General features: G+C 44.2%; 1 protein-coding gene across 2 annotated transcripts in view; it reads left to right on the plus strand.

The window, feature by feature from the left end:
- LOC140207009 (NACHT, LRR and PYD domains-containing protein 3-like) overlaps positions 1 to 19626 on the plus strand; it is a 78215-nt gene that overhangs the window by 14095 nt on the left and 44494 nt on the right. For both annotated transcript variants that reach the window (XM_072275329.1, XM_072275330.1), the window contains exon 3: positions 13683 to 14000. In XM_072275329.1, the coding sequence (XP_072131430.1) occupies positions 13683 to 14000 (318 nt within the window). The remainder of the gene's footprint in view (positions 1 to 13682; positions 14001 to 19626) is intronic.

Here is a 19626-nt window from a genome sequence, read left to right on the forward strand (position 1 = left end):
ACAGTCATGGGTACACAGAGAATAAGGGCTGATTTATACTTCTGTGTCAATGCGTCGCCGCAAAGCTGATGCAGAACCCTACACGAGAGTTTGTGTTGCTGCGACGCGCACCTCTCCCAAAATGTAACCACGTGTCATGGCAATGCAGAACGCAAGCTGTGATTGGTCCGCTTGGTAGCATCGCATTTCATCCTACGCTGCAATAGGTTCCCATTGGGTGACTGAAGGGCAGGGAAGGAACTCTGGCTGCAATGCTTTCCATAAAGCTTTACAGACCTCCGAAATTATGGAGGACACATTTCGCATGAAAAAAGACGCTCACGTCTTGTTTACCCCGAGACTACTATGAAGCCTTGCGCGGGCAGGTGAGTGCGCATGCGTGAAGTGCGCGAATTGCAGAGCGACGCAGACACACCAACGCACAAGTATAAATGCTCACAACACTCGTAGGCCACTTGCGTAGGTTACGGCGCGCAGTTAACGCAGAAGTATAAACCAGGCTTAAAGGAGCGGACTTAGTACACAGCCCTGAGGGGCTCCTGTGTGGAGAGTCAGAGGGATGGAGGTGGGGGAGCCCACTCTTACCACCTGTCAGCGATCTGACAGGAAGTCCGGGATCCAGATGCACAAGGCAGGGACAAGGCCGAGGTCTCTGAGCTTCCTGTCGAGCCTGGAGGAAATTATGGTGTTGAATGCAGAACTGTAGTCCAAGAACAGCATTCTCACATAAGCATCCTTCTTCTCCAGATGTGTAAGGACGGTATGTAGAACAGTGGCTATTGTGTTGTTGGTCAATCAGTTGTGTTGGCAGGCGAATTGCCTGGGGTGCATTTTAGGTGGTAGGGTTAGTGCAGTTGCAGTCCTCTTAGAGCATTGCGGTGAGTGCGACAGGACGCCAGTCGTTCAGACATCTTACCTTGGTCTTTTTTGGTACAGTGTCAATGGTGGATAATTTGACACAGGAGGGCACTCTACACTAGGAGAGGGAGAGATTAAAAATGTCTGTAAACATACCTGCCAGCTGTACTGCGCACATCTTAACTATTGGCCTTGGGATGCCTTCTGATCCCGCAGCCTTGCGACTGTCCACTCGTTGGAACCATCTGCGTACCAGAGCCTCGGAGATGACCGGGTTGCAGTTTGTAGCCGTGGCTTTCCTGGGAGGCTCAGAGTTAGTGACATCGAACTGAGTGTAAAAGCGACTGAGCTCATCTGGGAGAGAGGCTGCACCACTGCGTTTGGCTTTGAGGTCTGCGATGGTGTGCAACACTCGCCACAAGTCACATGTGCTATTCAGAGAGACTCATGACTCGGTCTTGTCCCTGTGTGTGGTTTCCCAGCCTTGATGGCTTTGCACAGTTTGTAGCTGCTTTTCTTGATCTCCTGCTGATTATTGGCAAGGTAAGGTCTGTGTCGCGCAGTAAATCCTGCTCGCAAGGAACTATTGATCCAGGGTTTCTGGTTTTGAAGGCCCTAACTGGCTTCTGGGGGACAACATCATCGATGCATTTCCCGATGAAGCACGTGACTCTATCCCTAATCTCGAAGAGATCTTCATAAGACCATAAGACAAAGGAGCAGAAGTCGGCCATTCGGCCCATCGAGTCTGCTCCGCCATTTTATCATGAGCTGGTCCATTCTCCCATTTAGTCCCACTCCCCTGCCTACTCACCATAACCTTCGATGCCCTGGCTACGCAGATACCTATCAATCTCTGCCTTAAATACACCCAATGACTTGGCCTCCACTGCTGTCTGTGGCAACAAATTCCATAGATTCACCACCCTCTGACTAAAAAAACTTCTAAGCATTTCTGTTCTGAATGGGCGCCCTTCGACCCTTAAGTCATGCCCTCTCGTACTAGAATTCCAATGACATTCCAATGTTCGTCATGGAAGCAATCCTGCAGCATGGAGACCGATTGGTCGGACCAACAGTGGACATCTTGTATCAGTTTCTGCCTGTACGTCAGGAGAAACAGGATCAAAGAGTGATCTGATTTTCCAAAAGCTGGGCGTAGGAGAGCTTTGTAAGCGTTGCGGAAGGGAGAGTAGCAGCAGTCGAGTGTGCTATCTCCCCGAGTGCTCACCCAGATGTACTGACAAAACTTTGGAGAGAGTTCCGTCAGCGACGCTTGATTAAAATCACCGGCGATGATGAAGGCAGCCTCTGGGTGTGCAGTCTCCAGCATGTTGATGGTCTTGTACAGTTCCTTAAGAGCTAGGTCAGCATCAGCCTGCGGTGGAATGTACACTGCTGTGATGATAACAGCCGTGAACTGCCTGGGCAGCCAGTAGGGGCTACACAGTGGCGCCAGTTATTCCAGGTCGGGAGAACAAAAGAATTTGAGGGCATGCACATTCCGGGGATCGCTGTAAGCACTTTTGACCATGAAGTATATCCTTCCTCCATTACTCGTCCCAGAGAGGTTTTTTGACTATCTGCCCAGAACAGGGAGAACCCAAGGGTTCGATAGCGAGGTCTGGTATTTCCACCATCAGCCAGGTCTCCACGAGCCACAAAATGTTACATACCTTTGTTTCCCACTGGTAGAAGATTCTGGCTGTCAGTTCACACAGCTTGTTGTTCAAGGGTATGCGAGGGAGCCTTGGCCGATTAGCACGCAGTCTCAGCCACACCAGGATGCCATCCCTTCTCCCTTGCCTCCGGCGCTTGTTCCGATGCCGTGGCATTGTCAAGATGAGTCTCCCATGGATCGCGCGAGCAGGGGATCCCAGTGTAGGAAAGGCGGCACCTAGTGGGTAAGTGCCATCTTTCCGATGTACAGAAGTGTCAGTCCATTGTATGTGATGTGACTATCAGCTACTTGAACAGAAAATGCGAAGAAAATTGTAGAAGTTAGTAGTATACTGAAGATTTGGAACAGAGCTCTCAACACGGCCACCGTACGCAGCGTCATCTTTTTGCATCTAATTTTTTAAATCCATCTTGAACAATCGGTCTCCAACCAGATCGCATGCTACGTTTTTTCTTTTCATCTCCCGCTGAACCAAAACCAATCTTATTGTTCCTAATGAAAAAAACCTCCTGCTAATTGATGGCACACATTCAACATCATCCCTTATCTTCAACAATAACCGAAGGAGGCTAAAAGCAAAACAGTCCCCTCCTACAGAACTACCAGACGAAACACCTGCAGTATAACAGCAAAGACGTGAACCAGGACATTACACATTCATCACAGGAATAAAATGAACGTAATCATTGGAGAATGCATAACCGCATACAACTAAATCTCACTTAACAACGACTCGTGGAGTGATGATCGGCAAGGTCATGGGGACATTTTTTGGAACCACATTCACACAGTATTCCCCACTGCCAGACATGTTCACTGGCTTCAGCAGCAACAACCTGTTGAAGATGATTAACTCAGCCCGCAATGTTTATGCATTATCAATAGACACGGTGTTTACTGATCCACTGGGCAATTGTTTCCCATTAAAATTCAGTTTTCCACTGCTGAGTTCGGCTGCACAGAAAGGAAAACATTTCCCCGCCAGTGACATTTATCTGGTTCTGCTCTATGTGGATGAGACTCACCTGAGGAAGAGCAGATATAGATAGACTACAGAACTGTACTTAGCTCAATAACTGCAGATCCTTAGGGACTGTTTGGCTCAATAAGATTGTATCTTGTAACCGACTCTTCTTTCCTACAACCACCCGCTGCACTGTTTGATTTCCTGACTATCTGAGAGAGTGTCGTTCACCCGCAGGTAGGAAGAGACAAAGAACAAGCACTGAGAAATCATCCCAACAGCAGGGCCTATCTCTGTTACACTCGGAGACTGAGCCGTAGATATTGGTCTTCGGTTCAAATGATTGGATTATAGCGTCATAAATGGCAGAGCCAATTGAATCAGCCCCAATCAAAGGACAAATACTCTTTGAATATTTAGTTCAAATGTTGTTAACTGTTCTGCAGTTATCTGCCAGTGTGCTCAAATAGATTATTATCTGTTTGAAGTATATATCAGTCGAAGCAAGCAGCTGAGAAGAAGGGAGTGAGGAAATCAAGTAGAAAAAGTTTTTTTTTAAACACTGCTCGGGGAGAAGGGTCTGCACTGCGCAGGCGCGTGACGTAGTGCGCCAGGGTTTAAAAGCAGACCACCATATACAGCGACCATCGTTGTAGCGGCCATCGTCAGAGTGGACTGAGTCAGAGTGGGGCGGCTTTGGCTCAACAGGCTTCGGCGAGAACGGGCAGAGGCCAGGGTAGGCTCCGATTAGTTTTTTTGTTCAGATTGTCTAGCGTAGAGAGAATGCCAGGCAGGATGTTGGAATGCTCCTCTTGCAGGATGTGGGAAGTCAGGGAGCTCTCCGGTGTTCCTGACAATGACACCTGCCAGAAGTTCATCCAGCTGCAACTCCTGACAAACCGCGTTAGGGAACTGGAGCAGGAGCTGGAGGACCTGCGGATCATTCGGGAGAATGAAGAGATTATAGATAGCAGCTACAGGGAGGTAGTTATCTCAAAGGAGCAGAGGACAGGAAATTTGGTCACTGTCAGGCGAGGGAAGAGGAAAAGGCAGGCAGAGCAGGGTTCCCCTGTGGCCATTCCCCTCAACAACAAGTATACCGCATTGGATACTGTTGGGGGGGATGACTTACCTGGGACTAGCTGCAGTAGCCGGATCTCTGGCACTGAGTCTGGCTCTGCAGTGCAGAAGGGAGGGTGGAAAAAGAGGAGAGCGGTAGTGATAGTCGACTCGGCAGTTAGAGGTGCAGATAGGAGATTCTGTGATCGTGACAGAGAATCCAGGATGGTTTGTTGCCTCCCGGGTGCCAGGGTCGAGGATGTCTCTGATTGATTGCATGACATTCTGAAGTGGGAGGGTGACCAGCCAGATGTCGTGGTGCACATCGGTACCCATGACATAGCAAGGAAGAGTGAGGAGGTCCTGGAGAGTGAGTATAGAGAGCTTGGTAGGAAGTTGAAAAGCAGGACCTCAAGGGTGGTAATCTCAGGATTGCTACCTGTGCCAGGTGCCAGTGAGGGTAGGAATAAGATGCTCTGGAGGAGGAACAAGTGGCTGAGGAACTGGTGTAGGGGGCAGGGTTTCAGATTGCAGGATCATTGGGATCTCTTCTGGGGCAGGTGGGACCTGTACAAGGGAGACGGGTTACACTTGAACTACAGGGGGACCAAGATCCTTTCAGGGAGGTTTGTTAGTGCTATTGGGGAGGCTTTAAACTAGATTTGCAGGGGGATGGGGAGGTTTTAAACTAGATTTGCAGGGGGATGGGAACTAGAGTGCCAGAGCTGACAGTGAGGCTGGGGTGAAAATAAATGATGTTAAAAGTTCAAGCAAAGCCGCAAATAGAAAGGTTGTGAGTGGTGGTAAAAATCTTCTGAGGTGTATATATTTCAATGCTAGGAGTATTGCAGGGAAGGCGGACGAGTTGAGGGTGTGGATTGACATGTGGAATTATGACATTATAGCAATTAGTGAAACTTGGCTACAGGAGGGGCAGGACTGGCAGCTTAATATTCCAGGGTTCCGATGTTTCAGATGTGATCGAGGCAGAGGACTGAAAGGTGGGGGAGTAGCATTGCTTGTTAGGGAAAATATTACAGCAGTGCTCAGGCAGGACAGATTAGTGGGCTTGTCCACTGAGTCCTTATGGTGGAGCTGAGAAACAGGAAAGGGATGGCCACATTAGTGGGATTGTATTACAGACCACCCATAGTCAACGAGACTTGGAAGAGCAAATCTGCAGAGAGATAGCAGGCAACTGCAGGAAACATAAAGTTGTGGTGGTAGGGGATTTTAATTTTCCATATATTGATTGGGACTCCCATACTGTTAGGGGTCTAGATGGTTTAGGGTTTGTAAAATGTGTTCAGGAAAGTTTTCTAAATCAATATATAGAGGGACCAACTAGAGGGGATGCAATATTGGATCTCCTGTTAGGAAACGAGTTAGGACAAGTGACAAAAGTCTGTGTAGGGGAGCACTTTGGTTCCAGTGATCATAAGACCATTAGTTTCAACTTGATCATGGACAAGGATAGATCTGGTCCTAGGGTTGAGGTTCTGAACTGGAAGAAGGCCAAATTTGAAGAAATGAGAAAGGATCTAAAAAGCATGGATCGAGACAGGTTGTTCTCTGGCAAGGATGTGATCGGTAAGTGGGAAGCCTTCAAAGGAGAAATTTTGAGAGTGCAGAGCTTGTATGTTCCTGTCAAGATTAAAGGCAAAGTGAATAGGAATAAGGAACCTTGGTTCTCAAGGGATATTGCAACTCTGATAAAGAAGAAGAGAGAGTTGTATGACATGTATAGGAAACAGGGAGTAAATAAGGTGCTTGAGGAGTATAAAAAGTGCAAGAAAATACTTAATAAGAAAATCAGGAAGGCTAAAAGAAGACATGAGGTTGCCTTGGCAGTCAAAGTGAAGGATAATCCAAAGTGTTTTTACAGGTATATTAAGAGTAAAAGGATGGTAAGGTATAAAATTGGTCCTCTTGAAGATCAGAGTAGTCGGCTATGTGCGGAACCAAAAGAAATGGGGGAGATCTTAAATGGGTTTATTGCGTCTGTATTTATGAAGGAAACTGGCATGAAGTCTATGGAATTAAGGGAAACAAGTAGTGAGATCATGGAAACTGTACAGATTGAAAAGGAGGAGGTGCTTGCTATCTTGAGGAAAATTAAAGTGAATAAATCCCCAGGACCTGACAGGGTGTTCCCTCGGACCTTGAAGGAGACTAGTGTTGAAATTGCGGGGGCCCTAGCAGAAATATTTAAAATGTCGGAGTCTACGGGTGAGGTGCCGAAGGATTGGAGAGTGGCTCACGTTGTTCCGTTGTTTAAAAAAGGATCGAAAAGTAATCCAGGAGATTATAGGCCGGTAAATTTGAAGATGGTAGTGGGTAAGTTATTGAAGGGAGTACTAAGAGACAGAATCTACAAGCACCTGGATAGACAGGGACTTATTAGGGAGAGTCAGCATGGCTTTGTGCATGGTAGGCCATGTTTGACCAATATATTGGAGTTTTTCGAGGAGGATACCAGGAAAGTGGATGAAGGGAAGGCAGTGGACGTTGTCTACATGGACTTCAGTAAGGCATTTGACAAGGTCCCGCATGGGAGGTTAGTTAGGAAAATTCAGTCCCTAGGTATATATGGAGAGGTGGTAAATTGGATTAGACATTGGCTCGATGGAAGAAGCCAGAGAGTGGTGGTAGAGAATTGCTTCTCTGAGTGGAGGCCTGTGACTAGTGGTGTGCCACAGGGGTCAGTACTGGATCCATTGTTATTTGTCATCTATATCAATGATCTGGATGATAATGTGGAAAATTGGATCAGCAAATTTGCTGATGATACACAGATTGGAGGTGTAGTAGACAGTGAGGAAGGTTTTCAGAGCCTGCAGAGGGACTTGGACCAGCTGGAAAAATGGGCTGAAAAATGGCAGATGGAGTTTAATACGGACAAGTGTGAGGTATTGCGCTTTGGAAGGACAAACCAAGGTAGAACATACAGGGTTAATGGTAAGGCATTGAGGAGTGCAGTGGAACAGAGGGATCTGGGAATACAGATGCAAAATTCCCTAAAAGTGGCATCACAGGTAGATAGGGTCGTAAAGAGAGCTTTTGGTACATTGGCCTTTATTAATCAAAGTATTGAGTGTAAGAGTGGAATGTTATGATGAGGTTGTATAAGGCATTGGTGAGGCCGAATCTGGAGTATCGTGTTCAGTTTTGGTCACCAAATTACAGGAAGGATATAAGTAAGGTTGAAATAGTGCAGAGAAGGCTTACAGGGATGTTGCCAGGACTTGAGAAACTCAGTTACAGAGAAAGGTTGAATAGGTTAGGACTTTATTCCCTGGAGCATAGAAGAATGAGGGGAGATTTGATAGAGGTATATAAAACTATGATGGGTATAGATAGAGTGAATGCAAGCAGGCTTTTTCCACTGAGGCAAGGGGAGAGAAAAAACAGAGGACATGGGCTAAGGGTGAGGGGGGAAGTTTAAAGGGAACATTAGGGGGGGCTTCTTCACACAGAGAGTGGTGGGAGTATGGAATGAGCTGCCAGATGAGGTGGTAAATGCGGGTTCTTTTTTAACATTTAAGAATAAATTGGACAGATACATGGATGGGAGGTGTATGGAGGGATATGGTCCATATCAGGTCAGCAGGACTAGGCAGAAAATGGTTTGGCACAGCCAAGAAGGGCCAAAAGTCCTGTTTCTGTGCTGTAGTTTTTCTATGGTTTCTATGGTTTTCTATCTCAAACTGAATGTTCCTCACCAGCCGGTGTGAAGAGATGAAGAACAAGAGCTCCATCACTGCCACACCGAGAGAATGCTCCTGTCTCTGTTACACTTGGAGACTGAGGTGCATTTTCTGGTCTCTGTGCCAGTTCAGAAGTGTCTGTCATCTGAAAAGCCAGACTGAATGGATCGTCGAGTGAGAAGGTGGAGAAGGAAATAACCCAAAACACAGAAGTAGCAGAAGGCCTTTCAGCCCTAACTCTCCTTCTGTCATGCTTTACCAGCTCATGTGACATTTTCCTCAGGGGGTGGGGTGCGGGACACACTCCAGTCCTCATTGAGGTGGTGGAAGTGGTGAGCAAGTTCAACCAATCTGCTTGGCCTCGCATATTTATACATTCACATCAGCGGGTGTACTTGCTTAGGAGATTAAAGAGGAGACTGGAAAATGTCGACAGATCTGAACAGCATTCCAGCTGGTTTCAACACCGTCTAGTATACAGGCTCCAAAGCACAGGATCGACAGAGATTGCAGAAGGTTGTAGACACAATCACTTCTACCACATATCACTATCATAGTCATAGCACTGTTACGTACCCTGTAACAGATTAAAGAACCAGCAGAAATGGAAAACACCTTGGAGTCTGGTATTGCTGTTAACTAATGCTATTTTATTAGTAACTACGCAATACAGTAATATAAATTCAGATAAATCAAACAGGTTAGCAAAGTTCATGCATATATAAGTGTGGAAATATAAAAACCAAGCTTCTTCAAGCCTAGGGAGTAAATGGATACAGTCTTACGACGATGGGTAAATGAAATCAGTTCAGTTCGTGGTATTGAGTTCAGTAATGATGGAGAGAGAGAGAGGTGTCGTGGTTGTCTGAGTAAGCCGATGCCATCGATCCTTCCCGTTGTCCTCCGAAACTTCCAAGTTAGCCAAACTTGACCAACTTAAGAGCACCGTCTTCGAGTGATAGTCTACCAATCCAGGCAAAGGTTAGACACACTGGTAGACTCCACAGGGTCTCTCTTTCACGCACTAATAATCACAGATCGATCCCTCACGATCGATCCTCAGTCCCACTCTCGTGGGCACCTGAACAGGATAGTGGTAACTTCACCTTACCTTAGTGCGTCTGCGTGTCCTGTGAAACAAGCAATTACGCTAGTTCAGATACTGTTGTGCTGAACACCAGCTGTGCATCAAGTAGCTCCTCCCTTCTCTCTCTGTAGGAACTCAGAAGCTAGCAGTGGCCTTGTAGAAATCCCAATCAAACTGTGTGCTCTCTCTCTGTCTCTCTCTCTCTCTCTCTCTGTCACACACACACACTCTCACGCTCTGTTTGTGCTGTACAGCTGTGTGCTCTCTCTTTTTAAAAGCACAATCCATCATGAATAACTCAGGATATCGTCACAGCACAATACCAGGCCCTTTGACCCATATAGTCCACACCAGGTCATTAATCTGCCGAGTCGCATCCACCAGCACCTGTAACATAGAGAGCCCTCTGTATCCCACCCATCCATAGGTTTATTGCTTATTCATTTATTATCAGTGTTCTTTCTTTCTTTGTTGTTTTTGCACAGTTTGTTGTCTTTTGCACACTCTTGGTGTGGTACTTCACTGGTTCTATTATATTTATTATTACAGTGTATAGATTTATTCTGTCACAAGAAAATGAACCTCCGGGCTGTTTTATTGTGATATAAATGTGCAGTGATAATAAATTTAATTTGGAACTTGAAGAGTCCTTCAATGTAATGGATGAAGTAAAGTTGAGAGAACTTATTCCCCCCCCCCAATTCCTCACCCCTTTTGATGCGGCCTATGACTGTGGTGTCATTGGAACTCTGCTTAGCTACAAAATCATAAGTAGAACAAGGAAAAGAAACTTGTTTATTTTAAACTCTCACTTGTACTGAGGAGAATGTGGAACAAATATCATATTTAGCCAGCCACTTTAGGCACAGGTTAATCGAGCAGAAGATGCAACCGCCTAAGGGTACGCTCAATATTCGAGGACAGCTTCTGTCCAACTGTTGGAAGATTCAAGATGCAGGATTGTTTAATGATATTTGCAGCACACAAATGTAAGGGAAAACAAAGTAATTTTTATCTCAGATTCAATGCAGCACAAAAAAACAATAAAATGAAGGACACAATAATTTAAAATAACAATAAATATAAACACATAAGATAGCTTGTATACATGGATTGGTTGTACATTCATAAGTTGATGCTCAGCGTAGTTGTGTCTGTACATACGGTGACTGACAGGAAATGATAAAGCAGTGGTGATGGCTGTGTGGAGGGGTGAGATAGTGGGTGGGGATGTTGATCAGCCTTACTGCTTGGGAAAAGACAAATATCGGACCCTGTATGACTAGATGGACTCCTGAACTCACAATCAAACTCGTTACGGCCTTGCACCATAATGTCTGCCTGCACCGCACTTTCTCTGTAAATGCAACACTTTATTCCGCATATGCTGGTGGACCACGGCGACCTGTTCTAGGCTGCTCTCAAAACTTCTAAACATTTGGCACTAGTTCTTACCTACTATTATCTATTTATACACACACACACATGCACATACACACACACACACACACACACACACACACACACACACACAGCTTCAGCAATCAGATTTCGGAACTGTCCTTGAGCTCATGAACAGGACCTCAGAATTCTTCTTTTATTTGTTTGTTTCCTTATTTATTTACTTTCTTGTTTGTGAATTTATTTATATCGGCAATATTAGTTATTCGTTTCTGTGTTTCTTTCCTCGCTCACTTGTTTATTTTCTTATTCATTTTTCTTGTTTGTTTACTCATTTATTTATTTGTTCATTCATTTGCTTACTTAAATAAGAAGTAAGTTCATAAATACTTATCTACTTACTGCGGTCTGCGAGCGTTTAGGTCAGCAATGAAGGTCCTGCAAGCACATCTTCACGACGTTAATTGAGTTGCAGCTTCTAAGAGACAGTATTAAGCAACTGAAGCTGCAGCTGGGTGAACTTTGACCAACACAGAAGAATGAGGAGGTGATGGATATGTCACTCCTAAGCTCGAGAAAGCGGGTCCCTGGGTATCTGTCAGAAGATGGAAAAGGGATAGTTGACCTTTGCAGAACGCCCCTGTAGCCTTACCCCTCAATAATCAGTACACTGCTTTGAATACTATTAGAGGGTTGTCTTACCAGAAGGAAGCCGTATATGTCTCCAGCACTGAGTCTGGCTCTGTGGCTCAGAAGAAAATGGGGCGGGGGGGGGGGGAACAGGAGTGCAATAGTGACAGAAGATTACTTAATTAGAAGAGTAAAAAGGAGATTCCATGGAGGTAAAGGGGACACCCAGATGATAATGTTGCTATCCTATTGCCAGGATCAGGGATATCTCGAATCGGGCCCATGGATTTTTTGTATTAAATCGTACATACTGGTGTCTGCATCTGAGAAAATCGAGGATCCAGTTGAACAGGGAGCTATTTGTGGTGCCTAATGATTTGTTTTGAGGGGGTGCTGAGTTGTACTCAATGTGAACCACTCTCACCTATGCATATTTATTGTACAGTTGTTCCAGTACTTAGTGACCAGCCAATTAAATTACATCTGGTGTCGACCAGCTGTGATGCTGGGCAATTTGGAAAAGAAATACTTCATTCCTCAGGCAGGGGTTCATGTTTTTCATGAGCAAACTCCCGAATCACTCCGTACAATGGATGCTAGTGCAATAAGATGTTAGGCTTTGAGCAGATAACCGCGATATTCTGCGGACCGGTATGACTACAGATTGCCTGAAACAACGTGGTACGTCAGACTGCTGAATGTAGACAATGAAGTCCATAGACTCAGCCAATTAGCCACCCAGGACAAACACTTTATTGGAATAGTATCTGGGGCCAGGCTGCTTTGTCTGTGTGCAAGTAAGGTGAGAACAGTCAGATTTTGGATTTCCGCTAATGTGGTCTAGGGATGAAACAACAGGCATTCTGGATAGTAGTGCATCAGTCGTCGAGTGTGCTGGGTCCTCAGGTGCCGCAGGTGATGTGCTGATGTAGTTGGGCCGAGACTTATTCAAACTACTTGATTAAAGGTGTCTGGCAAAGATATGAAAGCCGTCGCGGTATGTCATTTCTTGCTTCTTTATAATGATATTAAATACGCCCAGTGCTTGCTTGACATCTGCCTTTGGCAGTACATAAATGACAGTGAGGATCACGCCGGGGAACTCCCTCGATATGTAGGATGGTCACCATTTAATCGCTGGATGGTCTGAGTCTGGAGAACAAGAATGAAACAAGAGCTCTATGTCGGAGCGCCGCTGCTTTGTTCTTGCCTGATGCTGCTGACCGGTCCATCTCAGTGAAACAGAAAACACAATAATCACTTGCTTCCCTCCAATACAGCAATCTTACCTCTAGGTCCTATGACTTACACTCCAGTGAAGGTACATTGGCCAGGAATAAATTGAATGACTGAATTGACTTTTTTACTTACATCTTTCGTATACATTGTCATTGTCGTAGTCATACTTTATTGATCCCGTAGGAAATTGGGTTTTGTTACAGTTGCACCAACCAGGAAAATAGAGTATAAATATAGCAATGTAAAGCCATAAATAATTAAATAATAATATGTAAATTTTGCCAAATGGAAATAAGTCCAGGACCAGCCTATTGGCACAGGGTGCCTGACCCTCCAAGGGAGGAATTGTAAAGTTTGATGGTCACAGGCAGGAATGACTTCCTATGACGCTCTGTGTTGCATCACATACCTCTCCGTCTGAATGTGCAATGTGCAATTACTTATGGTAAATTATAAGGACTCTCTGAAGAAATCCCTTGGCGCCTGTCACATTGACCATCGCCAGTGGTCTAATCTAGACTCCGATTGCGAGGCCTGGCGACGCACCATTCACCGGACTGTCTCCTCCTTCAAGAATGCATGCAGGGCCGGCATTAAGGACAAAAGGAGAAGGAGGAAGAACCGTGACACAGCAGCACCAAACCCAGAACAGAATTTCCCTTGCAGCTGCTGTGGCCGGTCCTGCCTGTCCTGTATTGGCCTCATCAGCCACCAGCGAGCCTGCAGCAGACGTAGGCAGCCCCCTTCCTAAATCTTTGTTTGCGAAGCCAAGCCATGATGATGATAATATCACGAACAACAGGACAGTCCATACAATATAGAAATACAATTGTATCAGGGTGAGTTAATCAGTCTGCTGGCCTGGTGGAAGAGGGTGTCCCTGAATCAACAGATTGGTGGATAGATGTAGGATAGAAGATTAGTTTACAAGAGGCGATCTGCGTTTTCAGCTGTATATAGGTTATAAATATCTGTAATTACTGAGCTACTGTGCGTACATTTCTCTAGTTTTTGCACCTTTGTCGCTTTACCCTCATACGATTTGCTCTTTCTCAGGTGAGTCTCAGCATTTTACCATCAATGTAGAGCGCAGAAAAATATATGCAGCCATCGGGGGAGAAGCCTTCTTTTCAGTGCGGCCATCAGGGAAGATCTCAAGTGGAAGCTGGACCTTCAATGGGAAAACTATCTGTCAGTGGATCGATCAATTCGTGTCCATTGATAATCCCTATACATCGCGAGCTGAACTATTCACCTCCAATGGGTCGCTACTGCTGAAGTCGGTGAACGAGTCAGACAGTGGGGTGTACCGTGTGAACATGCTTCCAATCCGTGGCCCAAAAACCTTAGCGACCATCACTCTCGAAGTCACTGGTAAGTGAGACTTCGGTCTTGTTCGCTCATTTATTGAAGGGCTGCTCTTTTTTATTTGTTTTATCTCTACTTTCCAACTTACTCTGTTACACTGTAAGTCACTAATGTCTTGAAGGTTTATCTTTTGTTGATTAGGAAATGTTAGCCAATGCATAGGATAACTCTGCCCTACATTTACTATGGGATCTTGCCGGTTAGGCGTCGGCTGGATGGACAAAATAAGATCGTGGGGGCTTGTGGGTGTGGAACCCAAGGCCGTGTGACCCTAGCTCAACCTAACTTTCACATCTGGCATGATTACACCAGTTTACTTTAAAAAAGAACTACTCTTCGATACAGAACTTATTTCAATTTTTCATTTGTTACCATTTAGTATTCGAACTGGATTATCTCATTACGTGTTTTGAATCACATTAATTCTTTAATGTGTGTGTGTTTGTGTGAGAGAGAGACTGTATGTGTGTACTTGTGTTTTTGTGTGTTTGGTATTGAGTTGATATCGCTTTGTATGAACTTGTGGGCAGTTTAACCCCTGCCCGTCAGCTGAAGTGTTCTGTGACGCCCCGGAACACACTGCCAACAATGTCACAGCTCTGGAACACAGAAAGACTATTTCAAAATAGACATACAACACAGAAGTTCAGAATCAGAAGATAATCCCACGTTGAAATATACAACGATTAATAGGAAAACAGAGGTTGTGAAAAAATGTGTTTATCGGGGGTGAGAAAATGTGTTTTGGCACCTGATGAAATTAGCAACCTGATCAAATGTCACGTGTGTAATGGCTCACGTGTTTAACTAGAAAGTTGCTTCTGTTGCTGCTGGCAAGGATGGAGTTCAGGTGAAGGATGCCCATTAGCTTTCAGTGCGAAGCAACTTCCAGAAAATCCATTCAACCACGCTAATTGTCCTGAAAAAAAAACTCATGATACAGCCAGTGCTGTGTAACCTGAGCTTCCAGATTCTGCTCAGCCATTTCAAATAACCACAGAGGAAAAACTTCTCTGGTGATGAAAAGACAAAATAATGCGGATGGCATAACTCTGAACTTAAAAAGACAAATTATCAGAAACATCAGCAAGCTATGCAGAAATTATGGAGAGAGAAATTTAACACAGTAGGCATTCAGATGGATGACATTTCCTCAGATGCTGTTTTGAGAGATCAATAATGTTCTCAGCAAACCATGTTCTGTTCCTGTTCTGCCTTGGATCTGTGCTCCCAGATTTTCCAGAACGGGAGAATGTACGCACTGTCGCAACCTGACGACAGCCCTGCATCATCAACAGACAAGGTAGATTTGGTCTGAAGTCTCCTGTGTGAGCCTAGAATCTATTAAATCTTCAGTGTATGTTAAGAATTGAATGCAGACAATACTATACTTTGACAAATCTACAAGACAGCTTTTGGGTTGTTAATGTAATTATTTGCATCCTGTCAGTACCCTTTCAGGGTCACTGTTTTTACAAGTGTGGAAACACAGCGATACCAGTGTTGGTTACCAATATACACTCATGTTCAAAAGCTGTACACGCATTTCATTGTTGCTTTGGAACTAGAATTTCATTATTGCGTGAGGAACTTCGCAAAGTTCAATATTCTGGGTTATGCTTGTAGCAACAAAGTCAGACATTTACACCAGTTTCTCTTTTTATCAGCAGAAAAGTATACTGTAGATTGATAGAGTCATACAACACGGAAACTCATGATATCTATTCCATCTAGGACTTTTAATTTGTGTGTATTTCAATCAGATGTCCTCTCAGTATTTTAAACTATTAAGACTACACGCCCAGAGGCATCATACATTTCCCACCCTTTTCAGTCCTGGAATCTTCCTTGTTAAGAACAATCCCTATGTTTTTTTTTCAGCTGTGCAGCCCAACGATATCTCTGAGCTGAAAAAAGGCTGAAGAAATGTGCAGTGCTTTCTTCACCACCCTCTCCACATGAGATTCCACCTTCAGGGAACTATGCACCATTATTCCTAGATCCCTCTGTTCTGCTGCATTCTTCAATGCCCTAACATTTACCGTGCATGTCCTATTTTGATAGTCCTACCAAAATGTAGCACCTCACATTTATCAGCATTAAACTCCATCTGCCATCTTTCAGCCCACTCTTCTAACTGGCCTAATTCTCTCTGCAAGCTTTGAAAACCTACTTCATTATCCACAACGCCACTTATCTTAGTATCATAATCTGCATACTTACTAATCCAATTTACCACCCCATCATCCAGATCATTAATGTATATGAAAAACAACATTGGACCCAGTACAGATCCCTGAGGCACACCACTAGTTACCGGCCTCCAATTCTGTGCAGTTTTATGTCAAATACTTTGTAAACCTACATAAACTGTGCCATGTGTGCATTCAGTGCGCTCATACTTTTGTCACAGGAAAAAATAAATTGCACAACATAAGATTTTTGTGCACACTGACTACTAAAAATTAGAGGTAACATTGTTTGGAGCTGTGACGTTGTGGTCATTACAGAGACTTGCATGGCTCAGGAGCAGGAATGGTTACTTCAAGTGCCAGGCTTTAGATGTTTCAAAAAGGACAGGGAGGGAGGCAAAAGAGGTGAGGGCATGGCACTGTTGATCAGAAATAGTGTCACTGCTGCAGAAAAGAATGAAGTCATGGAGGGGTTGTCTACGGAGTCTGTGTTGGTGGAAGTTAGGAATAGGAAGGGGCCAATAATGCAACATGGTGTTTTTTTTATAGACCACCCAATAGTAACAGGGACATCGAGGAGCAGACAGCGAGACAGATTCTGGAAAGGAGTAATAATAACAGGGTTGTTGTGGTGGGAGATTTTAATTTCCCAAATATTGATTGGCATCTCTCTAGAGTAAGCGATTTAGATGGGATGCAGTTTGTTAGGTGTGCTCAGGAAGATTTCGTGACACAATAAGCCTACAAGAGGAGAGACTGTACTTGATCTGGCATTGGAAAATGAACCCGGTCAGGTGGTAGGTCTCTCAGTCAGAGAGTATTTTGGAGATAGTGATCACGATTCTATCTCCTTTACCATAGTATTGGAGGGGGATAGGAACAGACAAGTTAGGGAAACGTTTAATTTCAGTAAGGGGAATTACGGTTTTTGTTATTGTGCATTGCGATGTACTGCTGCCGCATAAAGACGGATTTCATGACATATGCTGGTGATACTAATCCTCATTCTGGTTCTGATTTTGTACAGTCAGTGATTCGCTGCTAACATCCACGGCTACTTTATTTATTGCTGCGTAGGATCCATTTAAGAAATGAACTACGCCTCTAATAGTTGTCAAGTTCCAGAAGTGCAAACAGTTTGCTTGCTTCATATCTGGCAACTCTCTCAATCTACTGTGCGATATTACACTTGTAAATGTTTTGAGTTTACCCTCCACCAGCAGTCACTTTACACAGTGCATTCCAGACTGCTTCTGGTATATGGTTGGAAAACGTTTTCCTCAGATCCCTCTGCATTACCAATCCCTTTCCACGACTATTATCTAAATAGTTTACCGTCTCGCACAGTGAGAAAGATGTCCCGTTTTGATTATTTCACTACCAGATGTAATGAAATAGATGCTAATAATGCTTTATCTTGTATATAAGTTTATGCTACACGTATGGTGTTTGAAAAATTGACTGTGCTGAAGCTAAAGTTAAAATGATCAACTTCTGTGCCTCACATTACTGCGTTGTTCAATCACTTTGCTCCGCCATCCATGTGATGGAGACAAATTATTTGTGTTGGTGTTCGTTTAATATAATTCCCAATCTGTTGTGCAGTGACTTATCTATAGGAAAACCACACCCGATGTATATCGCGTGAGAACCGGCGTAGATTGGGGGACCACTTTGCTCAGTATCTATGCTCCGTCCGCCAGAACAAGCAGGATCTTCAAGTGGCCACCCATATTAATTTGACTTCCCGTTCCGATTCCAATATGTCCGTCTATGGGCTCCTCCAATGTCACGATAGGGCTACACTTAGATTGGAGGAACAATACCTTATATTCTGTTCCATTAGCCTCCAACCTGATGGCATGATCGATTTCTCAAACTTCCAGTAATGCCACCCCCCCCTCCCCCACTGTTGCCCATTCCCTTGTGTGTCTCTCTCATATTATGTCCTTGCCAGCCCATTGCCTCCCTCTGGTGCTCCTATCCACACATTTTTTTTTCTTTCTTCCATGGCCTTCTGTCTCTTTCACCAATCAACTTCCTAGATCTTTTCTTCATCCCTTCCCCTCCAAGTTTCACCTATTTCCTGGCATTTCTCTCACCCCCCCCCCCCCGACACACCTTTCAAATCTACACCTCAGCTTTTTTTGTCTCCAGCCCTGCCGACATGTTTCGTCCTGAATCGTCGACTGCACTCCTTTCCGTAGAAGCTGCCTGGCCCGCTGAATTCCTCCAGCATTTTATGTGTGTTGTTCGGATTTCCATCACCTGCAGATTTTCTCTTATTCCAGCTACATTTCGACAAATTGAAATTAATTGGTATTAGAACAACGACACATCAGTTGCACATTTAAGGTGAAAGCTGATGTAGGAGGATGGCAGTGATCCTGCATTTAATATTAGTGCTAACACCGTAGGAGAGAAGCATCTGTACTAATTCTCCACCTGGTTTGTTAGCTATTCAGTCATATGGGGCAGTAATGTACATAATACAATATTGCATTTGTTGGTGCCATTGATCTACCTAATCGCGATCAGCTGACTCAAGGATTTGGGTAAATCTCCAATTGAATACTATGCAGAGAAGGAAGAAGTTAAAATATGGGTGTCTTAGGAATGTATTTCAGAGAATGACCAGGACACGCTGTTACATTAGCAGTGTGGTCAGTGTTAAGGCTCCAGAGACAACATTATCGTCATGATCGACGATGGGCAGGGAATAGTAATGGTGTCGGCAGCGTGGCCAGCTGTGAGGTTATCATCTCAGTTCAGTGAGCTTAGATCCAGAGTTGCAGTGACAATATCCCATCGGTCAGTGACGTGTTTTCAAAGTTCAGACCATTCTGCATTTTGAATACAAATCCTGTCATCGTTCTGATGTTCCAGCAGTGTACTCAATGTGTCTGGTTGTGTCTGCCACTTTGCAGTTCCAATCTACACAGTGGCTCCACAGGAGGTCAGAGAGGTGAGTCTGAATGTGATTAATGTAAATTTTGGGCAGATTCATCAAGGTTGTGTTTCACATCCTTCCCCATCTGTAGAGACTTCTTCCTTGGAATGTTTACTCGTATTGGAGAAACATTTCATATGGTTGCAAAATCTATAATAATAACATGTACTATTTTCATTTCATAACAACATGTGGCATATTCCATATGTCTGTATGTGCTGAACTACAATGAATTAACTGAATCTATTTCTGAACGCAATTAATGTGATTTGTGATGTGCAATAATACCCTTTGTTGTTGTACACAGCCTGGTTGGAACAACACAAACCTGAACATTTATTTGCAGCATTCTTCACAATATGTTAAAGTGTTTAAGTATGTTCAACAGGATATACATGTATACAAGATATTTAAACAATTATATTGACTATGTCATTGCCAATATGTGAGTTCAGAAAAAGAAGCAGCTGTATAAAGCTGTAAATGAGGT

Source organism: Mobula birostris, chromosome 13 (assembly GCF_030028105.1).
Source record: "Mobula birostris isolate sMobBir1 chromosome 13, sMobBir1.hap1, whole genome shotgun sequence".
Lineage (NCBI taxonomy): Eukaryota > Metazoa > Chordata > Chondrichthyes > Myliobatiformes > Myliobatidae > Mobula > Mobula birostris.